This window comes from Raphanus sativus, chromosome 9 (genome assembly GCF_000801105.2).
Source record: "Raphanus sativus cultivar WK10039 chromosome 9, ASM80110v3, whole genome shotgun sequence".
Classification (NCBI taxonomy): domain Eukaryota; kingdom Viridiplantae; phylum Streptophyta; class Magnoliopsida; order Brassicales; family Brassicaceae; genus Raphanus; species Raphanus sativus.
The window spans coordinates 34,216,665-34,243,990 of record NC_079519.1 but is presented as its reverse complement, the minus strand read 5'-3'; the positions used below and the strand labels follow the sequence as shown (position 1 = coordinate 34,243,990).

The following is a 27,326-nucleotide window of genomic DNA, read 5'->3' as shown; positions in this document are numbered from 1 at the left end:
ATATATAGCCAAATTTGTTTTATTGACTTTCTTTTTTCCATAGTTTAATTGGTGTCTATGTTTTACTCATTTTTGTAAATGAAAATATGAGTATATGATCATGTTTTTCAAAATCAATTCTTAAAAGTACGAAAGTATTTTGTGTTATACTCTATTCATGGATTTAAAGATGTGAACAAAATAACTGTTGTGATTATAAGAATTCATAAAGACTCTTTACGTGTGATAAAAATAAGTGGAATATTTTGTAGAGCTCTAATAAAAATATAAGTTTACTGAAAGAAAGAAATTGTTTATAACTCCTCATAATATTAAACAGGAAAGGTTTCAAATATAGTTGAAAAGAAAGAGAAAGCAATTTCAATATTTTATTAATCCCTATAATATATATAGATATGAGTCTATGACTTATGAGGATTTAACAAAGGCCCTATAATTATGAATTTCAAATATTATTTTAAAATACAATAAAATTAAATTCAATTTTTTTTTTGAAAAATAAAACAATGTTAATTCTTCTGTTTGATTTTTTTTTTTTAAATTAAAATAATTTATGTGAGTACAGTTTTATAACACTTTCTCAACTTAAACTACATATTATATATGTTAGTAAAAATAAGATTCCTAATATCATATTTAGAATCTTATTTAGAGTTGGTTATGGGGCGGATACACTGAACTTTCTTTACACCAGTACTAATAAGACGCTATAATAGTATTTTAACAAATTATTATCTTAAAATCTTAATTTCCAATAGATTTTATCCTTTCAAAATCTATAAGAGCATTGTTGGTTCCCTCAAAATAATAGGTAGTTTTATTTTATTTTTTATGATTATATATGTTTAACAATTGTATTACTAATATTTTATATACCATATTTTAGTACTTATTTATATTTTTAAAAATATTTTAACTGAAAATATGTATTAACTTCTTATAATACTTACAGTCATATTTAAATAATTATTTTAATATTTTAAGTAATGTTTTTATTTATAAAACTTTAGTAATTATAGTTTTTTGACGAAAAACCTCGTAACTATAGTTAAGTTAACTAATAATATTATTAAATACTAATATATAAATTATTCTAAAAATAAATTTATGAGCGATCGAATCCCATTCTCTCAACCTTTTATTTTAAGAGTGATCTGATTGTTCATGTTTGGCTACAAAACGACTGGCATTTATAGTATGGCTTTGATCCCAACATCAAATATCAAATTTCCATATTCATAATCGTTTTTTATATTTCTCTCATCTTTCTTAATGTTTTGGCGTACCTTCGTCTTTGTTGGTCTTGTCAGCCTTGATTCACTCCTTTTATTTTTTGCTAAATTGTAAATATCATATATGAAGAAAAGATTTTACACAAACAAGATCTTAAGTTTGACACATCTTGGCAAAAAAAGATTAAAAACAAGATGGACCAACAACATCCAAACTCCTTGGACAACCTATGAATATTAAAACATTTGCCAGATTCACTCCTTTTAAAACATTAGGTTTAGGAACTAATGACTATTAGAACCATTTGCCAGATTATATTGTTAGGCGGAGGCTATTTTCAGTTATCCTTATCCGGTATGTTCTACAAGCTTGTTGTTTTTGTAACTCATGTTGGGATATGATGTTCTATCTGTTTAGTTTTACAAATCCAATAGCAATTTTGAGAATATTCAAGATTACAAAATGTTGTTATATTTATGACATCTATGTTTACATCTATTTTCATTTTTCATAGGAAACATTAAATAACAACTGTGCTGATCTTTTCAAATAGAAAAAGCTATTATTTCCAATACCCAGTGAAGCTTGTTTCCTTGATGTCTATACTTTCTTCAACATCGGAAAAGGAGTTTTCTACTAAAGAGACGAATAATATCCAGTACGATTAGTTTTTCGTTAGACATTAAAAATATAAGATGCTTTTCATGATTCTTTGACCTAAGATGCAATGTTTATAGCACAATTTGTGACGAATAGTCGAATATTGGTGCGGTTACTATTCAGCAGATCAGATTTAAACCTGATGAAGATCACGTGAGTGTAATGGACATAAAAATGTACTTAGAAAAAGGTAACATCATTTTCGTAAGAACTATTTTTCAAACTAGGGACTTTTTCATACTAATACCATCATATTCAGAAAATAGAGAACTAAATTAAGGAACTGTAATTTGTATTATGAATTCATGTATAATATGTTCGTAATACTGTTCTTGGTTGACTTTGACATTTTGTGTGTTAGATTTTTGCGTTGAAAAAAAGACTGACAACAACGCAAAAAAACTCAGAAGCTTTATTAATTTATGGAAACACCAATCATAAGGCCCACCCAATTTGAACACCGATTATTTATCATCTTGAACTTTAAAAAATAACGATTTAATTTTATGAAATCTTCATTTATTTTAGTTTGACGGTCCATTGATAACAGTATGCTTCAGGCCTTCAACGATACTTGCTCATGCTCTTGTTGTTGTACATCATGTAGTGCAACTACAACAATAATATATACCCGGCCCACAGGTCTACAACTACATGTTTGTAATCATTCAAAAAATACAATTGCAATTTAATTCGAAAGATTCACTAAGCTGGCTGATAATATCTAAATATTGTTAGACAAACTTTCTCTGTGAACCAATTCATAGAATTATGAATTGTCCACAGGTTTAACAAGTCCAAAACACAGACGACAGACGAAGAAGAAGGCAAATACTTGGAAGAAAAGAAGCGATTGTTTCCTTCCAAGAACTTAGGTAGGAGGATAGGATACCACAAAATACTCTTTAACTTTTCTTTTTTGACTGATTTTTAACTCTTAACTTTCTTTCACGACACAAAAGACCTTTCACAACTCTATGTGGTCTTAGTTTAACATTTCTGCAACCAAAACATTCATTACCAACGTGTTTTAAATAAAGCACTTTGGCCCATGAATCATATTGGCAACGTGTTACAATTTCAGTCTTTAAAAATTATAAGAGTTGTTGCTTTTGTTTTGTTTTGCACACCATCATTGACTCCTTCCTATCTTACGCTCTCCACCTCTCATCAATGTACCCTGGAATTTTTTTATTCTATATATCAGACCATGTATACAAATGCAAGAGAACTTTGCTTGTGATAGAAAAGTTTTTGTAGAATAAAAAAAGAAACTGATGGGTTTCTTCTCGATTATATTTAGCTGCTTCACAAAGAACTCATCTAGATCTCGCGATTACATCTGCGACGGTGGTGTTTGTGTTCTACGAAGCTCCAACAATCCGACACTTGACAAGGGTTAATACATCTCTACTATCTCAGTTCTTGAAACTTGTTTGTAATCTGCCTTGCTCTGTATTTTTTCTCTTTTTTCTTTTATTTTCCTAGAATGCAAATTGAATGAAATCTTTATTAAGGAAGGCACATATCTGTTATCCAATATGGTCTGAAAATATCAAGAAATTATTAAGATAGTTTTTATTTGATCACTTATATACAGTTATTAGGTGAAACTTCAATACCTATTAGTCCATTTGATCGTTTCCTTTTTTTTTGAGAAGTTGTTTTTGTAAACTGGAAGACTGAATTCAAACTGAGCCGATTTCATATATTGTCTTGGTCCAAGAAGCCGCCTCGAAACATGTTGTTTGTTGAGCGACTAGCTAGTCTCTTTTTTAGTCTACAGAGATGCTGGTGAACGAGATCACCAGCACGCAAGACCACACTTATTCCCATGCACCTCACCGACCACTCATCCAAGCGTTCCTTTTCTCACATTAATTCTCTTATTCTCTTTACGGAGTTGCTCTCTAAATCCGCCACTCTCTTTACCTCTCCTCCTAGTCCTTCCACCAACACCGGTGAGTTGTTTTCGACCAAATAAATGGGTGCTTTCTCGGAATTAATAACACCACCAGCATACATTTTCCGACTAAGTTTTGGTTCTGTGATAAATTTGGTTATGGTGAATATTGCTTCAGCGTAGGGAATCTGAGCTGGGGAGGTAATTAGAAGGATGGTGTTTCATAAAATTAGACTTTTTTCACTTTCTGTTCTTGTAAGTCTTTGCAAAGATATTAACTAGTCTGCTTCTTTACTATTCTTTCTGTTTCATAATATTAAATAGTTTAAAAAAATTTGTTTCAAAGTAATTTTCATATTTTAATATAATTTTGTGACCAAACAGGTTAAACTTATATTAAATTCTACTTTTCTAAAGATAATAAATTTCTTAATATTATTTTTTTGAGGTAAAATTACTGATACCTTTTACATGGTAAAAAAGGAGGGAGTGTTTATCTTCTTATGTTCCTATGTTGCTTCAACCTAACATGAAGCTCTCAAGCTTCTGAAACATTGCTCCACCTTATGTATGAAGTGAACATTTACTAACAGTCAACCTGGAAGAGTGACTGTAACTTGCTGTCAAAAGTATTGAAGCAAAACATTTTTTTTTAACACAGAGAGCAACATATGTTTACTAGTAAGAAAAACAACATTTTAGTGGAACTTAGAACCTCTTGACATCATCATCTTCTTTTCGAGTCTCCTTTGCCTTTTGCGATAAATCTTTCAGGCCCTTGTTAACATCATCCCGGGCCCTATCCTCCTCCTCACCAGACCCAACCACCGCCTCTGTAACCTTCTGAGCCGTGTTCTTTGCAGCCTCCCACGCATCTTTCACATGTTAAGCTAGATGGGCTTCACACTTAAAACCAATTGGTGATTAGTGGAGTGGTCCATCTATCTTATATATGACTAAGGATCCTTTCCAATACCCGATGTGGGACACTTTGTGTCTAATACGCCCCCTCGAGATGATGGCTCTCTGAGCGTCAATCTCGGAATGCTCGGGCAAAGATCGATGGGCCAACTTTAGGCCAGATCGATGAGGATCGGGCTGGACTGCGTGGATCGGGCTCTGATACCATGTTAAGCTAGATGGGCTTCACACTTAAAACCAATTGGTGATTAGTGGAGTGGTCCATCTATCTTATATATGACTAAGGATCCTTTCCAATACCCGATGTGGGACACTTTGTGTCTAATACGGTCTCTACAGTCTTCTCCCCGACATCTTGAGCCTTTTCCTTCAACCCATGAGTCATATCCTCTGCCCTCTCCTTGCTCTCTTCGGCATAATCTTTGCTCTTTTCTTTCACATCATAAGCTTTGTCCTTAGCCTTCTCTTTTGTCTCGTAGGCTTTATCAGCTACCCTGCTCGCTCCTTCATTCACTTTATCCTTAGTCTCTTCCGCATAATCTTTGGTCTTTTCTTTCATATCATAGGCTTTGTCCTTGGCCTTCTCTTTAGCCTCGTAGGCTTTATCAGCTGCTCTGCTCGCTCCTTCGTTCACTTTCTCCTTGGTCTCTTCCGCATAATCTTTGGTCTTTTCTTTCGCATCATAAGCTTTGTCCTTAGCCTTCTCTTTTGCCTCGTAGGCTTTATCAGCTGCCCTTCTCGCTCCTTCATTCACTTTATCCTTAGTTTGCTCTGCATAATCTTTGGTCTTGTCTTTCATGTCAAAGGCTTTCTCTTTGCCAGCTTCCGGGTACTCTCCAGATTCTTCTCTCCATTTCTTTGAATCATAAGCTAAATCAGCCCTTGAATCTCTCGCCTTCTCTACCGGATCATTTCTTCCCTATTCAAAAAAAATCATTGATCGTTCTTTAATATTGTCAGACACGTTAACCTAATATCACCTTCTTTAATATTGAGAGAGCCTCTTGTGTAGATCTCAAGGGTAGATGTTGATACAAGAAGGGGGGGGGGGGGGAGTCATAACTAATGATTACCCGTAAAAGTCTGTAAATCAATTTAATTTCTTGTCATGCACGTCAACCTAATTATTTCATTTTAAACTTTTTTTTAACCACAAGATTATTTTATTTTAAACTTATACGAAAATATCGAACACCTTTACAAAAAAGGACTTGTATCGCACATAAATTTGTTTACATATTTTTCTTTTAAAAATCCCAATTTTCTATTAAGACTATAGAAAATTCACACAATTTACATAAAAATTAAAATATTAGTTCTGTTTTATATACTACCTTAGAATGGTCATTAACCGATGAGGCGAAAAAGACACGAGAGCTTTTCCGTCCAACCACCACCGCAAGAGGTCTCGGAGGAGCTCGGCTTATAGAAAAAGCTCTGAAGAGACCAAAGAAAGATGTTCTTGTTAGTTGCATAGCGGTCACCATTTTGATCAATAAAGAGAAAACAGTTTCTTCTGAGTTTGGCTTTTGAAAATGTTTTTGTTTTTCTGATTTTTCTTTTCCGAACCGTCGCATTTCTCGTGTGTTTGTCTACGTTGCATACTTATAGAGCCACTAAAGACAGCTGGCAGCATGAACTTGACACGTGTTTCTCAATTGACACGTGTCCTACAGTTTTGCGTTCTCCCTCCGCTCTGACCGACTTGTTTAACCACTAATGAAGCTTGTTCGTCGCAAAAAAGTTAGAGATAATATTTGGTTGTTTTATTAGCAAGTCTAATGTGGATCAAGTGTCATTCATTCGAATTTGAGTTGGGCCAACATTGGACTTTGTCTGTTGAGCTTCATTTTCATAATGAAGACGTTGAAGTCTAGATACATATAACGGATCGCTCATTGTCATTTCAACATATTGTAACAGAGAAAGCCATGCCAACTATGCATCGTAATCTGATATCCTTTTAGCTGTTTGGAGAAGTTTGGATGTAAGTGTGAAGAAGATTCAGTATCAAGTTCTTTAAGGATGGTAAGGAAGTAATTTTAGGAGCATAAACCGATGGGTAGTATATGGAAGGAATGGTACTACAAAGAGTGTCTTGCTCAGCTAAACGAACATTTGACTCGGCTAAGAAATGGCATTTTAGACTTGAACATATGATTCAAAAGAGACTGGAGATTTTGGCTGAATAAGGTTACTCAACAGCCAAATACATTTCGAGTTCTGCTAGAGTTGTGTTTTAGGAGACTCGCACAAGTTTCAAGGGAAACATATCTAAAGACGTCTTAGAGTTTGTACATTTTGCTTTGTGGGGCTCTCCATCTGTTGTACCAAAATCGATTTTATGAGTCGAATTTATGAGAGATAGAAATTGAAGTCATGGTCTTCTCATTACATAAATATCAAATCAAACAACTAAGAACATTATAGATCAAAATATATAATAGAGAGATAGTAGAAGAATCTTAGTTGTTATAGCTTTAAAATAATATCTACCTATATAAAAAGACAGTTTGTATCTTTTAATTTCCCAAAAGAGGAGCTTCATGGGAAGGAGACGACTCAATGGTTCCTAATATGTCAACTTTGGCTTCCTTGGCTTTCCCCCACAACACCATATAAAAGCCTACTGATATCAATATTCCTCCTATCAAACTGTATAGCCAAATATAAACCACGAAAATTGAGAGGTGAGATTAGCATAATGAGATTAAAAACATTACCAAAGACAAAGAGAAGCAAAAGAAATATGTTATACATTCCTAGGTAGATGGACTCGCTCAGGAAAATGGTCGTTGATGCGGCTGCGATTAATATAGATAATGGTTTGAACATCGACAAATACATTGGTCCCTTGTAAATCACCGCCCATGTATGTGTAATATAGTATCCTGAATTCAAAATACCCTATGAAAAAATATAAAGAACAAGAGTGAGTTAACAAACATTTAAGATGTAGTATTATATCACATATTATTTGACCAAAAAAAAAAATCACATATTGATGTAAAAGTTACCGTTGCTACAAGGCTAATCAAGGTTTTGTCAAATCGTATGATGATCCATGCCTGTGAGCCACGACCAAAAAACTAACGAATGCACACACACAGACAACGCAAACATTGTGTACGAGCGTTACAACGACAGTAGATGGATATTGACTCATTGTGTGTGCCTATAAATGACCGAGTTTCTAGTTATCATATATTATATCTTGTTTATTGTATTTTGCATCTGAATTGCATAGAAGATGTGATGTATGTACCATAACAAGGTAAGAGAAGGAGTAAAGAATGTTCTGAATAGCAAGAAGGCCACCTCCAATAACCCAATCCGACTGTAAAGACATAAGCACTGGACCATGGTACAGAGTAACCACAAGTGCACCTACTATAGATAATAGTGTCCCCAACACTTTGGCTAAACTACTCTCTTTTCTGATCGATACTTTCTCCATTCTACATCGGTAAGTACGAATTAGTATACAGCAAAAGATACTTTTAATCCTTTTTCCCTTACTATAAAAAAGATAATGTGAATGTTATTAAAAAAGAAGTGATGTAGTCCAAAGTCAAATGAATTATATGCCTCATACCTAATATATATATAACGTTTGTTTTTTGACCAAAAAAAAAAAAAAAAAAAAATATATATATATATATAACGTTTGTTTCCACGCGGTTAGTAGTGATCTCCGCACGTCATTCAGTGATATTAAAAAAAATTGTACACATTTTTCATTCTTATATTTAAAAAGTACACATTTTCCATTGTTAAATAAAGTAAAATTCATTTTCAAACCTAAAACAAATCTTGTAGATCCGTAAGTTACTTAGACATATGTGAGATAAACCATAGAGATTTATTCATTTTCCCTTTTTCAACTCATAAAATTATAAAGTCCTAAAAAGTAAATTGAATTAAACTATTTAATAACTCCTTGAAAATAAATTACCGGAAAATTACGGCGAATATGAAGGTAAATGCAGGATTGACATTACTCATGGCTGAAGATAAAGTAGGCGAGCTGTATTTTATCCCATTGTACCCTGCGATTTGGGCTGCACTTCTGTTTTTTTTTTCAAAAAATCACTAAATAAAAGTAATCCTCCTACACATTAAAAGAGAAGTCACTTTAGTGATTTTTGCTTAGGTGGCATTCATAGAGAGCTTCTAGGATTAATTCTCTTAATCTTATTGGTTGAATTTTTGATAATTTCTTTTTCATTTATTTTTTATAATCGACCAAACATTACCAAATTTGAATCCATATAATTAATACGGTCTTATTAATATAGTATATTTGATCGACACAAACATTACCAAATTTGAATCCATATAATTAATACGGTCTTAACAATGACATAATTTATGGACAAGGCATTCATATTAGAAATTTGGAAAGCTTCTCAAATATAGAAATTATAGAAAGATTAATAATATTTTATTTCTTACTTTTAATATTTATAAACTATAAAATATAATGAACGAAATTTTATATAAAATAATTATAATATTTTTATACTCTACTTGATGAATTGTATTCGAATATAATTATATAATAATGATTTTAAATATTAAAAAATCCAAAAATGTTTATTAACATTATTTTTAAATTATTTATTGTTGTTTAAAGAATAAATTTATCAGAATTTTAAAATAATTTACAGAATGTTATAAATTATTTATAAAAAATAAATTTACTATATATTGATTGAGAAGTCACATAAGTGATTTTTATTACGTGTCGATCATAAATGAACTCTTAATTATTATAATTTTATTGGCCGATTATTTTTAATTTTATTTATTATAATCCTTCTATATATTAAAAGAAAGTACATTTGCCAGCTGGCACTCTCACAGCCTTTCTCATAAGAATTCTATCGATTCTATTGGTTGATTTTTTAGAATTTCTTTTTGATTTATTTTTTCCATCGACACTACTAAAAAGGGAAGCCCTCTAAATACTTACCTTATTTTGTAATTTCGATATATCATTTAATTCATCGATCCCACTATAATAGAAAAGTACCATTGAATACTAATTGCAAGGAAAAATAATAATTTAATGACCAATTAACATCACTTTTCAAATGACTTACATAATATTATTTATAACTATTTATGGTAACTAATTGTCGAAAGTATGATATAAAGCCATTTTATTAATTCAAATAAATATTTTAGATTCCAAATGGTTTACATAATATTATTAATAACTATTTATGGTAACTAATTGTTGAAAATATGGTATATAAAGTCATTTTATCAATTCAAATAAATATTTTGGTTTATTATTTTATGTAGTCTATAGATATATAAGAATATAAAGTCATTTTATGAAATCAAATAATTTATTTTAATTCATTGATCCCCCTATAAAAGGAAAGTAACATTGAATACTAATTGAAAAGGAAAAAATAATTTAATCCCCCTATTAACATTACTCGCGCAAAAATATTAGTTAATACATGTAATAATTAGTTTCCTTATTACAAATGGGAAGAATTCTGTTGATCTTATTGATTGATTTTTTAGAATTTATTTTTTTGATTTATTTTAATCATCGACACTACTAAAAACGAAATCACTTTAATACTTAAATTTTGTGTTTTCTCGATTCAAAGAACATCTTTTTGCGATCATTTCTCTGTTTAACTCATTAAATACTCACTAAATATTTTAGATCTGAGAGAAACAAAATTAATTGACAAGATATTTTCTCTACTAAAATCATGCATTTAAAACTTAATATTTATGGCGAGACTTGTCAACCAAAATTCTTGTGCAATCTATTCACGAGATATTCTCTTTTAGCTTTATCAACAAGATATTCCAAAAATAATATTACGTTATAAATATAAGATTTATTGAGAATTTATTAAAAAATTCTACTTCTTAGCTTATCATCTAAGCTAAATCAATGAGAAACGTCCACCAATTTACTATAAATAAGACATCCACAGTAGAAGAAACGAAATCATTGAACTTTGTATTCTAAACTTTTAATGTTAATAATGTTCTGAATTTTTTTTCTTCTTATTTTAGAACATTAAGCTTTTATATTTCATGAGAGCTGATTTTTCTTTTGGTTTATATGCAGATACCCTATTATGATGATTTATCCACTGAAGCTATATATCGATTTGATTGTACACCTCTTTGATATATCATTTCGATAACATCTTTGTTCCTCAATCTGGTAAAAAAAAATTACTCAATTTGATAACATCTCTCAGTTATATCATTTCAATAGCATTTTTTTGTGTTGCGAATACTTTTTTTTTATTAGTAGAATTATATTATTGTTTAGAATTATAAGCTTATATATACACATATTGTTTTTTGGTTTGCTGATTGTGATTTTGTTTTATATTTTTTCAGAGATGATTTGACGGAAGTGTTCATATTTCAGACCTCTAAGAGTTCATCATTCCGGTCTTGCAAAAGATGTGCGCTTAGAATGGTATTTTCTCTATTGTACATCAAAATTGGATAATCACATTATATTTTTAAAATATTAGTAGGATGGTATTTTCTCTACTGAAATAATATCTTATTTCCTAATCTCATGCTTTAATATTTAAACTGTAAGGGTAAGATTTTTTAATTAAATCATTAGTGTAAACTATTCCCGATATATTCTCTTTTTTATTTTTAAAATGTAATTTTAATAACAACTAGAGCTTGACCCGTGCGTCCACACGGGTTGTTATTTTCATTTTTATATAAATGAATATTATTTAAATGTTTATTGGTTTATATTTTAAATATTTATCATATTTTAAATATTTTATAAATACAACAAAGAAAATAGTGAGCCGTGCCCGCTACTACACTTTTGACAAAATATTGACCTATTGATATGTTTGAATAATATTTCTTTTAACATGAAATTATTTTTCAAATGTAATAAAAAATTTAAATATTTTGATCAGATATGTAAAATACGGTGAGATTTAGATACATTAGAAAAAATATTTGGTTATAAACATTAAACATTGTTATACAAAGATATTTAAATTTTCTTGTTGAAAATAATTTATAGTAACTGAAATGATTAAACGTATATGTTAGAAATTTTTGAAATATATATAATCTTAAGTGAGATTAAATTATATTAAAAATAATATTCACTTACAAATATTTCATATTGTTCTATAAGTTGTTTAAAGATATTTAAATCTTAGCATATATAAATTTTATTGTTCAAAATAATTAATGGTAAGTTAAACATATATTTTAGGAATATTCATAATATTGTTTAATATCTAATTTAAACTTGATTTTTGTTCAAAATAATTAATGGTAACATTATCCAAGTTTTATATAGTTAAAATCGATATTAAATTTGAATATCCCTAAAAATTAGTTAATTGGTTTAAGGAAATATATTAAATACGAAAATTAATTTAAGTTTGATTTAGGAAATAGTTTAATAAATAGGAAAAAAAGATTCCTTAAAGATAGATTCATTTAATTACTTCAGTGGCATGTCATTGTAAACAAGTTGGAAAACTTAGGGATATTTTATATTTGTACTTCTGTTTTAATAATATAGATATATTCCATAAATAATCCTAACTTATAGGTAGATAAATTTTAAAGTTAATTTGAGAACATTCTGGTACATAGCTTATTGTGAAAGTTAAATATTTTAGTAAAGTCTAGCATTTTACTTACCTTTTGTGTTTTCTCGATTCAAAGAACATCTTTTTGAGACCCTTTTTGTGTTTAATTCATTAAATACCCACTAAATATTTTAGATGTCAGAGAAACGAAATTAATTGACAAAATATTTTCTCTCCAAAAATCATGCATTTAAAACTTAATATTTATGGTGAGACTTGTCAACCAAAATTCTGGTGCAATCTATTCACGAGATATTCTCCTTTAGCTTTATCAACAAGATATTCCAAAAATAAAATTACCTTATAAGTATAAGATTTATTGAGAATTTATTAAAGAATATTTTAAATAAATCTAACTTGCGCAAGAAGACTAATATTTAATTCAAATCAGCTTATGATATTGTAGATTTAATAACTTTCTTTATTAAATTTAAATATTTATTATGAAAAATTAATATTTTCTGCTTTTCCTTCTAAACATGTATTATACTTTATAATTGCTTATTATTTATAGTTACAATAGCATACTAATGAGATGAACCTTTTCTTTTGCAGGTCCTGATGTTGCAGTCATTAGGTGATATTTCCTCTGGTTCTTTGATTTTTCAGGAACTCCTTTGTCTAAAAGAAAAAGCCAAGAAGATCATGACAGTAGTCTTGAAGATCAACACTATGTCATTTAACAATTATATTATTTCTTATTTATTATTTAGTTCTCACAAATTACCTTGAATGAAAAATATGTCCATATTTATCACATTAATGATGATTGCAACATCACGTAACATATATTCATCATACTTAATTCAAAAGATTGATTGGTAATAATTAAAAATGATTTATGTTAACACATTAAATTCAAAAAATCTATATAGCAATAAAAAATGTAATAAATTGTACGAATATAATATTTGATACTAACTTATCGTGCAACCATATCAACACTGTTGTATATACATATATATATATCTTACATTTTCTTATGGTCTACATTTTAAGTTGCTTATTATTTTCAAAACTTAATCTAATGACGTTTTTTAGAAAAAATATAACTTCTTCTGTTATCCGGAAGGACGATGATGAAGAAAATATTGAAACTATTAAAGAAGCATGTTATTGGGCATCAGCAAAAAAAGATCTACGCAAGTTGTTTTGTGTCCTATTGCTAACACATAGTATCACAAATCCAGAAAACGTTTGCAATTGCTACTTGGGAAAAACTATCACAAGATATATTATGCAACCAAAGAAAAGGTACGGATAAACCAAGTTAGCTCATGTTTTTATCAAAATAAAATGTTAGTAGATCAAATTAATTTTTACATGTTCTTTCAGGCTTGTGTTTATCAGAAGATCAAATTAAGAGTTTATCTTTGGAGGAGATTGAATCAATCATGCATTTGAACGGAAGCTCATTGACGTTGTTTAAGTTTTGAAACGTGTTATCAATAGTATACTCTTCTATTGGTTAAGCTGTGGCTTTTGTTAGATTTTCTATTAATTAAATTTTTTGTTTTACTTTTGTGGAATTCGCGATATTGTAATGATATAAATCAATAATAAAGATATTTTTCTCACTATTAATAGGTGAGAGAGAGAGAGAGGCAGAGAGAGGGAGAGGGAGGGAGAGAGGAGGGATGGCGGAGGGAGGAGGGAGGAGGGAGGAGGGAGGATGAGAGGGGAGAGAGGGAGAGAAAGGGGGAGAGAGGGAGAGAGAGGGAGAGAGAGAGAGAGAGAGAGAGAGAGAGAGAGAGAGAGAGAGAGAGAGAGAGAGAGAGAGAGAGAGAGAGAGAGAGAGAGAGAGAGAGAGAGAGAGAGAGAGTAGTGTTTACGGTATATCCAAAAAAATATTGTATAAAAATATTGTATAATATCGAATTATTTTATATTGTACAATTGCTAACAAAATTTGACAATTTTTTGCAGGTTTCTATGGGATTTTTTTAATTCATAATTGTTCTTCTTATTTTATATTACTTATGGATTATATTTAAAAATTTTATCACATTTTATTTTCAGGTTTCTATGGGATTGTGATATCTATGAGATTTTTATCACATTTTTTTAATACATCACTATTTCCTGTATATTTTTCTTACATTTGTTTTTTTTATTAGTTAACTTTTATTAAAAACATACTAATAATGTTGATATCTTTTTTACTTTAGTTAACATTCATTTGTTTTATTCTTATATACTTTTGTGACTTTTTAAGTTTTTGTTTCAGTTTTATATTGAATTTAGTTCACATAGTTTATGTGTACATAATTTATGTTTTAAAACATAATTTTTCTTTTAAAAAATTAAGCGACAAATAGCCTAATTAAACCGATCAAAAAAAAACAAACCGAACCGAATATAAACTAAACTAGACATAAAGCACACCGAACTAGACTAAATATGGTTTACTTCAGTTGAAAAAAATATTAAAATCGAACTAAACAAACCAACCGAACTGAAAAAGTAACAAATTCCACCCCTACTGCCTTGGAGATTTGCGCAAATCATGTCTCAGCATTGAAACTCTCACTTGTTCTACCTTCTCTTACATTTGAACTCAATCGATATTATACAATATTTTTATACCCGCACAGGGTGCGGGTCGGTCACCTAGTAATAATTATTTGAATCAGCACTCTCTTATAAACACAATAAAAAAAAAAAATCTCAGGTATGTAGTATAAATCTGTTATATGCAATTCAAGAACACAACCAATAACTGGTTCTGAAACCTAGGGAAGATGTTTGGATTTAAATGCTAACGTATGGTTACCAAATAAATGAACTTACACAATTAGACCAAGAAGTCCCATTTTGTAAAGAATTAAAGAAGTCAGCGGAGGAAGAGATCTTGACCTGTAGAGATGATCAAGTTATATATAGAGAGCATGTTCTTATCAGAATCATGGATACAGAGTCATAAGAATGAAGAAAACCTGAAGGAGAAGAAGGCAAGAGGAAGAAGAAGAAGAGATCCAAAACCGTAGGAGTAGACGAGAACCACACATGGGCTAAGCCCTTTGGAAGTCAATGATTTGACCAAAGTGTTTACTCCTACGTTGGAAAACTCCGTTAACACCATTGCCATAAGGATCAAGCCGTCTCTGTTGCATAATCTCCCCTCAGCCATTTGCATCTCTCTCTCTCTATCTCAGTTTGAGATTTAAATATGAATTTTAGATTATTACAGGAAAAGAATGGTGAAACCTCTCAGTCACATAAACGATTACTTTGTCATTTGAATTTGTTAAGAAAAAAACTTTTGTTGATGGGCCTAAAACTAGGCATGGATAATTAATTAGTCACCATATTCGTAATTTGTTTATAGGTTTACATGTTAGAATAATAAAATAATTGTTTTAATAATTTGTTGGTGAGCTTTCTATTGAAATATGTTTGCATATGTACTCGAGCAAGATTATTGGTAGTCCTTAGGATTAGATCTTTAATACACATATATATGTTAGTATATATTATATAAGCGTATATATATGTGTGCTAAGGATTTTACGGAAACCAAAACCGAAAATTCCTTAAATAAGGACTTTCGGCTTTGGTTTCCGTAAAGTCTTTAACAAACATATATATACGCTTATATAATATATACATATACATATATGTATATTAAGGACCTAATCCTAAGGACTACCAATAATGATGCTCTAATGACAGTGCACATGCTGTCTCGTGACTCTTAAATTTTAGAATATTGTATCAAGCTTAAATTAACCATATTTGTCGGAAACTGTTTATCACGTTCTGGGCACTCGTTCATCTCTACCCTTTATCCTTCTTCTCTGCAAAGAGCTTAATTGATTCTTTGGCTGCAACATGTTCATACGTACTCACATTGGAGTCAAAGGTCACTCTCTTACGAGTTGGACTGTTTTCTCCTTGGCCTTCTTGTCACAGCAACTAAAAATGAGTGTAACACTACGTACCATACCATACAAAGCGTAGCAGGAAATCAGTACTTAATAACCTTGTAGATGGCCAATCCATGCAAAATTTGGATATTTTTAGTATACTCAAAGTTCAGAGAATGGAAGTCGGATACATATTGGAAAAAGATCAAATGTCATGGGAAATAACAATAAGATTGGAGTATCGTAACAACATATTCGCTATTTCTTCATTGCAGAAACACTCTTAAACTTGGCAATATATAAGAGCTAGATATCATTGATATCATTATCTTAAGTCCAAACGACATCACTGATATCATTATCATACAACCAAAACCGTTTGTAGTGACAACTCAACCTAGATCAGTGTAATATGGACCAAAAAAAACATCGATCACTTTCAAAATCTGAATCAACTAAACTAATAATTCAAGTAAAAGCATAAGCCATGTAATGAAACATTAAACCCAACAAAAAGCTAAAACCAGCCACTTGAATCATTTCTACCTCTTAAAACGCAAAAGCAACTGAACTTAAAGAGCATTCAAATCAGCAAAATTACCCGTTTTAGATCAAAATTCAAACAAGACTCAAAAGGTGCAACAATTCTTACACAATTGAAATAATATCTCTCTAAGATAAAGCATAAACCAGCAAAATTAACCGTTTTAGCTCTTAAAAAAAGAGCAGAACTTTAGAACATTTAAAAGGTAAAGAAACTCAAAAACAACTCTTTGACATTTACCATAATCAGGCCTCATCAGCGGGTTTCTTATCCTCTGAAGCTCCATTAGTTTCTGCTCCTGCTTCAGTGCTCTCTTCAGGTGGCTGAACCTGCTCATCCTCAGGTAGAGGCTCTTCCACATAATCATTCTCAAAAGCATCAGCCGGAACCTCGTAAATCCTAACTTGCGGCTTGGACGGATCCTTAACAAGAACATACTTCCCTTCACTCAGCTTCATACACAGATCAACGATCGACTTCACAATCCCCCACATGTTCAAAGTGTTGAGATTAATCTGCCCAGCGAAATCCTTCGGCTTATACCCCAGAACCGACAGTATCACATGGTTAAAATGGTCACGAGGATGAACCCTAGAAACAAACCCAATCTTCATCATATCCGCATTAGCCAAAAGCGCCTGAGCAGTCCACCTAGCCAACTTATTACCGTTGTTCTTCAGCTCATTAGCCAAAACCGCACCTCTCTGAGTCTCGAGCTTCTGCCTCCAGTCAACACCCGAGTATTTCGGATCAAACTCGTTGAGAGCGTTCAAAGTGAGGAAAGACTTCTGGTTGTTGAGATCAACAGTGCTCTGCAACTCACACCTAGCCACCAGGTACATGCTATCATCCAGCTTCCATCTCCTATACCTATAAGCAACAGAAGCATTCTCCTCACCTTCACTCACATTAGGTATCGGCTCATCGAACGCCTCTCTCTTCCCGTTCTTAACCAAAACCTGCTGAGCAAAGTTCTGATTAATGAAAGCCGCTTCCAAGCCTAGCGAATGAGCAGAGTTGATATCCTCCTTCCCTTCAGGTAAGGGCTCCTGAGAAGTCTCGTGAACCGACAGCAAATCAAGAGGAGAACCATCTCTCTTATCGAAGAAGAGCTTGTTCCCAACGCGCTGTATCACAAGATCCACGAGTAGACCGACCTCGGAGCGCACATGAGAGCTGCCAAGATCGCATCGGTTGCGAACACGGTGGCTTTATCCTCCTCAGCAAGACGCCTGATGACGTCATCGTCGCTGGTGGTGACTTTGAAGCTACGGTTCTTGAACCTCTCGAGCCTACGCTCGGCTTTGGGGGTGATGCGATCGTGGCTGCGGTCGTAGGCCTCGAGTCCGCCGCAGAGGAGGAGATCCTCGGGCTCCGGGACGGAGAAGGAGAGCTTGGAGAAGGAGGAGAAAGGGATCTGCTCGAGCATGTTCCACTCGGGCTGGATATCGACGGAGGATTTGTACGCGGCGGCCTCGCGGCGCTGGTGGTGGTGGTGGAGGTTGTTGCGGTTGTTGTTGTAGAGGCGATCGCGGCGTGCTCGGTCCTTCTCGGCCTCGCGCTTCTTGGCCTCGACCTCCTCGTCGCGGCGCTGGGGGAGCTGGTTGCGGTTGTGGAAGTTGTTGAACCTCCACTTGGGGCCGAAGCGAGGACGCGGCGGCGGTTTGCCGTCGACTAAGCGGAAGGCGGAGTCGTCTTCGGGGTTTCCGGAGGGGTTTGTTAGGCCGAAGCCTTCGTCCACGGCGAAGGCGGAGAAATCGAAGATTGAGGAGGGATCGGATTTGGATCCGGTTGGGGGACGGGCGGAGGGGTTGGAGATGGATCGGGTCCAGTCGGCGACGCGTCCTAGCTTCTCGGCGCGGGAGAAGGAGGCTAAGGGAACGTTAGGGAGGAGATTCGCTGCCGCGACGCTGGTGGAGGAAGTGTCGGATGCGTCTGGAGGACCCCAGCCATCGGAGTTGAATGGTACGGTGACGGCTTCGAATGCTTCCAACACCATTGTGCTTGAGAGATTTCGTCGAGGGGAGGGGAAGAAGATGCGTTAAGTGAAAAAACACTTTTTTTATGTTAGCGACGGATGGCGGAAACCCTAGATTTGAGAACGACTTTATGGGCTAGTTAGTAGGCTTTTCTGAGCCTTAAAGCCCTTTAAGCTAACTTTGATAACCCAATTACATGGTGTTGGTCAATTCAGATTGGGTTATATATCAAATCGTAGATTTGTATAGGCGTTTACCAGTGTTTTGAAAACCGGATCGGACCGGCCGGTCGAACCGGTCCGACCGTGACTCGCTGAAGAAGCCGAGTCCGGTTCGGTTTAAGACCCAGATTTGAAAAAAACCGATAAAATCGGCTGAAAACCGGTAAAACCGGTGATCCGGGTTGATTTTAAAACCTGGTTCTTAAAATTTAACATATAATTAAGTGTTTTATATTATTACTAGCTAAAAATTAATCTTTGATAATTAATGTTCAACTATTATTATTTAATTTATTTTTTATTTTCTTAAGAAACAATGTAAAAATAGATTTTTGACTCTCATATACTATATATACTATATTTATTTTGTCATAGTCATAAAATTTGAGATGTTAGTTGTAAAAATAAATAAATATGATAATTGTAACTATAAATCATTTGTTTTTTCAATTCAGTTCACATAGTATTCATATATATATATATATATATATATATATAGTTAGATTTATGTTTGTTGTTTATTTTTAGTTAATGAAAAAAATAGAGAGTGTATTATATGTAGATATATAATTATATATATTTATTTTTCATAAATAGAAAACCCGGTTCAACCGATTGAACCGGTCCAACCAGTCAACCAGTAACTACACCGAGTCGATGTCCGGTCCGGTTTTCAAAACATTGGCGTTTACGTACCGATTTATACCGATTTATAATCGGTTTGCATCACTAATTGACCGTTGCTGTTCAAATTTTGATAAGAAGAAAGAATTACAAGTTGTCAGGCTCAATATTAGTTTTATTTAGACACTATTAGTCCTCAGATTATACACACTTGTTTCCTCTGTTTATTGTTTCTTCAAGTGATACGAACGCTATGTATTTGGAGTATGAGAATAACAAGCGGTGTAACCTTGCCAACTATCTGTTGCATATGGATTGAATCCCGGAAGCTCAATCTCTGCTTGAGGATGTAAGACAGTCTCTAGGAATCAATGGAAGGAACCTAACAAATCTTTTGACGGGATAGGGAGATGTCAGCTTACGCTCAGATCATAGAAATAAGCGAGAATGTGACACACAACTTGAAAGAACAAAAGCAATATTTTTCACTTGACGAAAACAATAAACCAATACACACGCAAACGTTTTAACAATCCAGAACGAATTTGGGTTTCACGAACAAAAGCACACAAACTGAAAAAAGCAAAACAAAAGGAGAGAATCTTTAAAAGCTTATGAATCAGACGAAGCCACTGACGACATCTCAAGCCTCATCGTACTCCTCTTCTTCCTCCTCATACTCCTCCTCACCGGCTGTCGCATCCTGGTACTGCTGATACTCTGCAACAAGATCATTCATGTTACTCTCCGCCTCGGTGAACTCCATCTCGTCCATGCCTTCTCCCGTGTACCAATGAAGGAAAGCCTTCCTCCTGAACATAGCTGTGAACTGCTCACTCACACGCCTAAACATTTCCTGGATCGAGGTAGAGTTCCCGATGAAAGTCGACGCCATTTTCAAACCCGTCGGTGCAATGTCACAGACGCTGGACTTGACGTTGTTCGGGATCCACTCCACAAAGTAGGACGAGTTCTTGTTCTGGATGTTCATCATCTGCTCATCCACCTCCTTAGTGCTCAGCTTCCCACGGAACACAGCGGATGCGGTTAAGTAACGTCCGTGGCGAGGGTCAGCAGCGCACATCATGTTCTTCGCGTCCCACATCTGCTGGGTCAGCTCAGGGACACTCAAAGCACTGTACTGCTGCGAACCTCTCGACGTCAATGGAGCGAAACCAACCATGAAGAAGTGGAGCCTCGGGAAAGGGATCAAGTTCACAGCAAGCTTCCTAAGGTCGGAGTTTAGCTGACCAGGGAAACGAAGACAGCATGTAACACCACTCATCGTAGCCGAGATGAGGTGGTTAAGATCACCAACTAGTCAAACCACAAAAAAACAAAGTCAGAACTCAAATCACATTTACATAGAAAGAGAGATAATCTATACTCACAGGTGGGATTAGCGAGCTTGAGGGTACGGAAACAGATATCGTAGAGAGCCTCATTGTCCAAAACCATACACTCGTCAGCGTTCTCAACGAGCTGATGCACAGAGAGAGTTGCATTGTAGGGCTCAACGACGGTGTCAGAGACCTTGGGAGAAGGAAACACAGAGAAGGTCATCATCATACGGTCAGGATACTCCTCTCTTATCTTAGAGATCAAAAGCGTTCCCATCCCAGATCCAGTTCCTCCACCCAACGAATGACAAACCTGGAAACCTAATTCAAACACCACCACCACCATTCCAAGATCAAGATTCAATACTCACTAACCAAGACCTAAACCAAATCTCGAGATTCAAGATTCAAAATCGTCTCACCTTGGAGACAATCGCTGTTCTCAGCTTCCTTCCTGACGACGTCGAGCACGGAATCGATCAGCTCAGCGCCCTCCGTGTAGTGACCTTTCGCCCAGTTGTTCCCGGCGCCGGACTGGCCAAAGACGAAGTTATCGGGCCTGAAGATCTGACCGTACGGCCCAGATCTGAGCGAATCCATCGTCCCGGGCTCCAGATCCATGAGGACGGCGCGCGGGACGTACTTCCCGCCGCTCGCCTCGTTGAAATACACGTCGATGCGCTCGAGCTGGAGAGGGGAGTCGCCGACGTACTGCCCGGTGTGGTCGATCCCGTGCTCGCCGCAGATGACTTCCCAGAACTTGGCGCCGATCTGGTTTCCACATTGGCCGCCTTGGATGTGGAGGATCTCTCTCATTTTTTTCTCCTTTTGGTTTGTTTCTCAGAGAAAATGAAATGAGAGGGGGACTCGTCTTTTTGTCGTTTGCGGAAATAGGTTTAGATTAAAATGGGTAATGATCTGCTATATATAGTTTACGTCTTTCTTTAATGAGTTTTTTACGGTGGTTATTTTCGAATGTGCCCTTGTATTTCGTTAGGTGTTTTAGTAATACCCTGATTCTTTTGTATGTTTAGGTTTCGTACTCTGTGCTGTATGACAGCGGAGGATTTCAAATTATCTCTGTCCCCACTTTGTCCGGAGATATTTTTGCTATTTTACCCATTAAAAGACAAATTTGTAATCATAGAGAATTAGTTTTCTTTTCCCCCTATTTATAAATGAAGGTGTAACGTTATGCCTATCTAAAATTATCTGCCCAACCGGTCCGGTTTTGTTCTCTCTTTGAAAAAAAAGTCGGTTTTGTTTCTTATGGATAATTATGCTGGACTGTCGACGAAATTGTAAGGCTGGCTCATATAAAAGTCAGGGCCCTTTCTGTGATTTGGATAGGCCCATCACTTTTGGTAAAACGAAACAAATAGTCTGGTATCAGAGTGAAGATTTAAATGATCAAGATCCACATGTTCAACATTTCTCGAACCTAATTTATCCAATTTGTTCTCAATTCTTAAGCTACCTTTTCTCTTTTAAAATTTTAAGAAAACTAGGGGCTTAAAGTTAAGCTTTTTAGGAAAATTTCTGCTTTTCTCAAAAACATTAATACCTAATGCAATATAGAAATCCACAAACCAGTATAGAGTTTACACCATGTGATACCATTTTTGGGTTTAATAATCCATTTGTTATCTGTAACACATTTAGAACCACACATAAAGTGGTCTGAGATGTGTATGGTAAAATTGTTTTTCTAAAAAATTGCGTTCTTACAATTTATAAACAGTTGCATTTATACAGTTTAGTTTCAAGTTATAAATTGTATGACTACTCTGTAAATTATACTACAACTGTTTATAGAAACGATAACTGATCGATTTTGATTTACATGCATGATTTATGATTATTAGGCTTTTGGGCAAAAAGGGAGGAAATGGGTTAGGCTAGTGCACCCACTAATACGCCTTCATCCCAGCCATATCTGGGGTTCAACTTTAGGATCATTGTAAATGGGACTGAAATAAGTCTATGTTCCAAAAGCTTTTGGACCCAAAAACAAAAAGGAAAAATAGATAAATGTTTTCCAACTTTCCCAAAAACGTGTGTACAATGAACCAAGTTGCGAGAACACAAGGGAACTCTTTATGCACATAAGCAATTATATGCACAAAATGTCTTTTACTTCTGGTATACGGAAATGTTAAAGTGGGTTCTTGAATACAATGTGCTAACTTAAGATGATCACCCTAAACCTATATCGAGTTGTGACATTATGGCCAGATTTCATACTATTAATTCAGTAGTTTACACGATTTTAAACCACATGGGCCATGCCATATTTACATTTTCATACAGTATATAGAATTTGGTTAGAATGCACAACCCAACCTACACAGATTACTTATGGTGGATTCATATCAATAAGACCAACCGTGAATTAATTTTGATTTTTTTGATATTCTAAATTATATATCTAACTCAAAGAAAGCATCGATGAAGCAGCTAATTGGATCGATAGAAGAATAAAAAATTCTCTATCTAACTCCTTCCTTTAAAAAAAAATCTCCTTAATTTTTTTGGAAAACTCCTTTAAAATTTAATATAGTTTTTAAACTTTCCAACGACTTTTCATTTTATAAAATTAAAGTAACAGCAAAACTAATATCATCTTGTAACTTTATAATACTTAACTAGTATTAGAATATTATTATAAACTAATATTAATTCATTTCAATTAACAAAATGAAAAGATTATGCTTTTTATAAAATTTATAATCATATTTTTATGGAAACAGAAACACTTTATAGTTAAATATAAAATTAATAATAATAAGTTAACCATTTTACTTTCTTAAATATAAAATTTGTTCATTTTTAATAAGTTATATATTATCTACCGCACAGACAAGTTAAAATTCCTAAACTATATTCACTAGTATTAACTATCATCCATCATTACAAAATCTCAAAATTAATAAACTATGTATACTTTTTTTTCTTTTTTGAAACTTAACTATGTATACATCCATACAAAAAAATTGATAACATATCTAAAATTTTACATCTACAACTATATGTTACCTAAAAGGCTAAAAATAACTAAACATCAAGTTTAAAAAATATTGTTAAAAGAAATAGCCTCTCACTTTGAAATTGTGGATCATAATCTACTTTATAAAAAAAAAGTTGAAGTACATCAATCATAGTCATAGACTCGTATGTATTTAAGATTTTCATATACCAGTAGTAAAAGACATCATAGTGTGTGCATATAATTAAGATTTTCATATATCAGTGGTAAAAAGATCTTCAATTATATGCACACAAAATGTCTTTTTCATTTTGATTTACAACTTTATAATACTTAAACTTATATTTCTCCTTTTCCGTATTCTCGCCAATTATACTCATCATTAAGCTCTCGTATTTAAAAATTCACTTAAGAAAAAAAGCGATCACACTGGCCTTCACTTTCTGCGCAGCAACCTCCTCGTTCACTCCATGTATTAATAGGCTTCCACTTGTCAACAAAATCTCATCAGTCTTTTTCTCTCTAAGTCTTCGGAAGAAGACTCAATAGAATCTTATTCGTTTTTTGTCTGAACCGTACATCGCCATGTCTCTACGTTGGAACAAACCGAAAACTGGTCGACTCTCGAGATTCATGTCGGAACTCCAACAACAGTCTCCGAAACGCGGCGGGATCATGGTCGTCGAAACAGGCTTCCCGACTTCTCTCATCCACCTCTTCGTCAAAAACCGCGATCGCCTTAAAAAATCCTCCTCTAGAACCAAACGCATCCTACAACAGATTCAGACCGCTCCAAACGCTTCTCCCCCGGTCATCACAGACGCGGCGGTTCTAGAGAAGCCCGTCCGGAGTAAGATCGAGGACGTTCGTTTCGTCGACGGTGGACCAACGTCGGAAGAGCATAAGCACGCAACGAGCGACAAGAACGTCTGCGGCGGCGGCGCGTTCGTTTTGACGGCGTTGAAGGTGTTTATAGCGGCGGTGCTCGCCTTGAGCACGAAGAAGAAGCTCGCCACGGGGATGGCTCTCTCCGCTTTTGCGCTCCTCCTAACGGAGCTCGCGGCGGCGCGTGTGCTCACGCGCTTTAGGTTCTGCGACGGTGGGGACGCGTGTGAAGAAAAGCCAGTGGTCTCCTCAGCCCACGACAAGAACGCAATTTCCTGCGAAAAGATTGATGTGGAAACAGAGCCTATAGCTGTAGTAACAGAGGACTCAAATTCGAAAGTCTTAAGGATTCGCGATCTGTTGCTAAAGGACGAGAAGTCTACAAGCAAAAGTTCGAAGCTGAAATCGAAGATTCTGAAGAAGTTAAGGAGTTACAAGAAGAAGAATAAAACGATGAAGATCAAAGAAGAGACTTTGACTGATGTGTCGAGCTTGGTTTCAGAGGATGATTCAGAGATAATCGAATCCGAGAGAGAGGAAGTGAAGTCGAGTCCGTTGTCATTGATAGAGTCAAAAGGAGGTAACATGAATGGGATTGCTGTGATCGTGATTGTGCTTACTGGTTTGTTAAGTGGAAAGGTCGTAGCTATTGGTTTGACACTGTCCTGTCTGTATCTCAGATTCGGAGCAGCAAAAAAGTCTGGTCTTTGTATATAAAAAATATTTTTTCTTCTTTCTTTACAGAACTTAGGCGATCATTGATCAGTGTGGTGGTTTCTGTAAATTTTTCTTATTTGATAGTTGGAAATAATATATTTTTTAATTAAACCACAGTTTACGTTTTTTTATAAATTTTTGGTTAATCCTAAACGTAATTAAAGAAATGGCATTTACGGTAACGAACATGATGCAAAGAGGTTACTTATCATTAACGTAACCACAACACCATACTGCTGTATTTGGTTTTTCTTAGAAATAAAAAATTTAAACGCAGAAAATAATATGTCGGTATTTGGCGCGCTAGTGTGTGTATTTTACAGAATTGAAAAAAAAAACAAAAGATGTTTTATATATAAAACTAAATTATGTAAGAAAATCCCAATAACTATATATAATCACAAGTGCAAAGGTAAATAACAAAAATATTATTACAATAATCAAAGTTATAGTCTAATAAATATGTAATGGTGGAAAATTGGTTCAAGTGCAATGTTGCTGCTCCGGTATATGTTATCACAAAAGAAATGGTTAGGCAATTTAATAGCATTAGTGTGGAAGTGCTTGTAGTAGGTAAGTGAAAGCCAATTAGGTTTCAACTTTAACCAGAATAGCACTAGAATATGTGGTAGAAACTTTCCTCAAAAAGAATAATAGACTTATGTGACAGTATTAACGAGTCAATGTCACAATTTTTTTTTTTTTTTGAAACTAATGTCACAATTTTTCTTATGTGGGAATATGGAATATGGCATTGGAATTGTTAATGGAAAAAGTAATCAATTAAATTGCCAGCCCCAAAAAAGGCTTTTCTTTCTCATAAACTCTCCGCCTTCTCTTTTTTCCAAGAACTCTCAGATTTTCAGATTTGCAGCTCCGGCGGCTTCCATAGCGTCGGAGCTGTGCTTCCATATTTGTAGATTTTCTCGGTGTGGTTCTTTTAAGATCCATCTAGTATCTGTTTTTTTTCCTCTGTCTCTTCTGTAGTAATCTTCTTGTGTTAAGTGTCTGGTTCTTTAGATGTTTGTGGGTTTGAGGAGAGTCTTCGGTTGTCTGTAAGATGTGGACGGTTTGATTTCTTCGTCGCTGCGGTGGCTCGTTGGATTGATTTAACTAGATTTGTACTTTTTTCTGGTGTACGGTGCTAGTTGATGGCCGTCTCTGATGTGGGTTGCTAATTCTTCCATCAGATTTAGTTAAATCTCTGTTTTCTGAGTCATTTGTGGTCGGCGTTTAGGTCTCTGTGCTCATATCTTCTTTGATGTCTGGCTATCGAAGAGTCTCCACTTTTGTCTCTCCATGGTTGGAGCTGTTGGCTCTGGGAAGAGGTGGTTCACATAACACCATCTTCGCCGGCTTTCGTCTCCGGAAAGAGGTGATTCCTTTACACCATCTTCACCGGCGTTTATCTGGTTTTATTAAGCTACTGGCTTCTGTTGGCGGAGTTCCGGCGTGCATGATTTCAGACTCAGGAGGAAGCAGTTGCCGTTCGATGGTTTCGTGGTGGATGATGTTGGGCTTTGTTAGGCCTTAAACCTAGTTAAAATTAATGTATTTGATGTTTTGGGCTTTGTTAAGCCTTGGAGTTTACTGTAAATGTTGGGTTTTGTTGGAGTTGGACTTTTAATAAAATACTAGATGACAAAAAAAAAAAATTGCCAGCCAAGAAAAATGTTCGGTTAAGCTTGTGTTGAAGTCTTGAGATCTCATTTTGATTTGAAACCAAATTGTTTTGTGTGGTGGTAAATGTAAAATTTTAATGATTATTTCAAAATCTGATATGGTAAGAAATGGGGTTTTATTTGCTAATGAT

General features: G+C 34.2%; 4 protein-coding genes, 1 long non-coding RNA gene and 1 pseudogene across 5 annotated transcripts; 2 read left to right on the top strand and 4 right to left on the bottom strand.

Moving 5' to 3' along the window:
• The first annotated feature begins 2,441 nt into the window (after nt 1-2,441).
• Nucleotides 2,442-4,179, top strand: LOC130499667 (uncharacterized). Its single transcript, XR_008938554.1, has 2 exons — nt 2,442-3,854; nt 3,975-4,179. It is a non-coding gene; the product is annotated as an uncharacterized LOC130499667 (long non-coding RNA).
• Nucleotides 4,180-4,216: 37 nt separating this feature from the next.
• Nucleotides 4,217-6,406, bottom strand: LOC108826421 (embryonic protein DC-8-like). Its single transcript, XM_018599807.2, has 3 exons — nt 6,052-6,406; nt 5,047-5,636; nt 4,217-4,679 (listed from the first exon to the last, which is right to left on the bottom strand). The coding sequence occupies exons 1-3, from the start codon at nt 6,292-6,294 to the stop codon at nt 4,505-4,507; spliced, it is 1,008 nt and encodes a 335-aa protein (XP_018455309.2). The 5' UTR covers nt 6,295-6,406; the 3' UTR covers nt 4,217-4,504.
• A 124-nt stretch (nt 6,407-6,530) lies between these two features.
• Nucleotides 6,531-15,747, bottom strand: LOC108825356 (WAT1-related protein At5g40210-like; annotated as a pseudogene).
• A 1,058-nt stretch (nt 15,748-16,805) lies between these two features.
• Nucleotides 16,806-18,851, bottom strand: LOC108828272 (eukaryotic translation initiation factor 3 subunit D). Its single transcript, XM_018601907.2, is given in 2 exon segments — nt 16,806-17,902; nt 17,905-18,851. Coding segments are annotated over 2 exon segments (1,752 nt in total). The 5' UTR covers nt 18,761-18,851; the 3' UTR covers nt 16,806-17,006.
• Nucleotides 18,852-20,046: 1,195 nt separating this feature from the next.
• LOC108828200 (tubulin beta-4 chain-like) lies at nt 20,047-21,829 on the bottom strand. The gene is made up of 3 exons (XM_018601804.2): nt 21,348-21,829; nt 20,977-21,246; nt 20,047-20,902 (listed from the first exon to the last, which is right to left on the bottom strand). The coding sequence occupies exons 1-3, from the start codon at nt 21,739-21,741 to the stop codon at nt 20,229-20,231; spliced, it is 1,338 nt and encodes a 445-aa protein (XP_018457306.1). The 5' UTR covers nt 21,742-21,829; the 3' UTR covers nt 20,047-20,228.
• Nucleotides 21,830-24,328: 2,499 nt separating this feature from the next.
• Nucleotides 24,329-25,624, top strand: LOC108825887 (uncharacterized). Its single transcript, XM_018599245.2, has one exon. It carries the CDS (start codon nt 24,497-24,499, stop codon nt 25,511-25,513), a length of 1,017 nt encoding a protein of 338 aa, XP_018454747.1. The 5' UTR covers nt 24,329-24,496; the 3' UTR covers nt 25,514-25,624.
• The last annotated feature ends 1,702 nt before the right edge of the window (nt 25,625-27,326 follow it).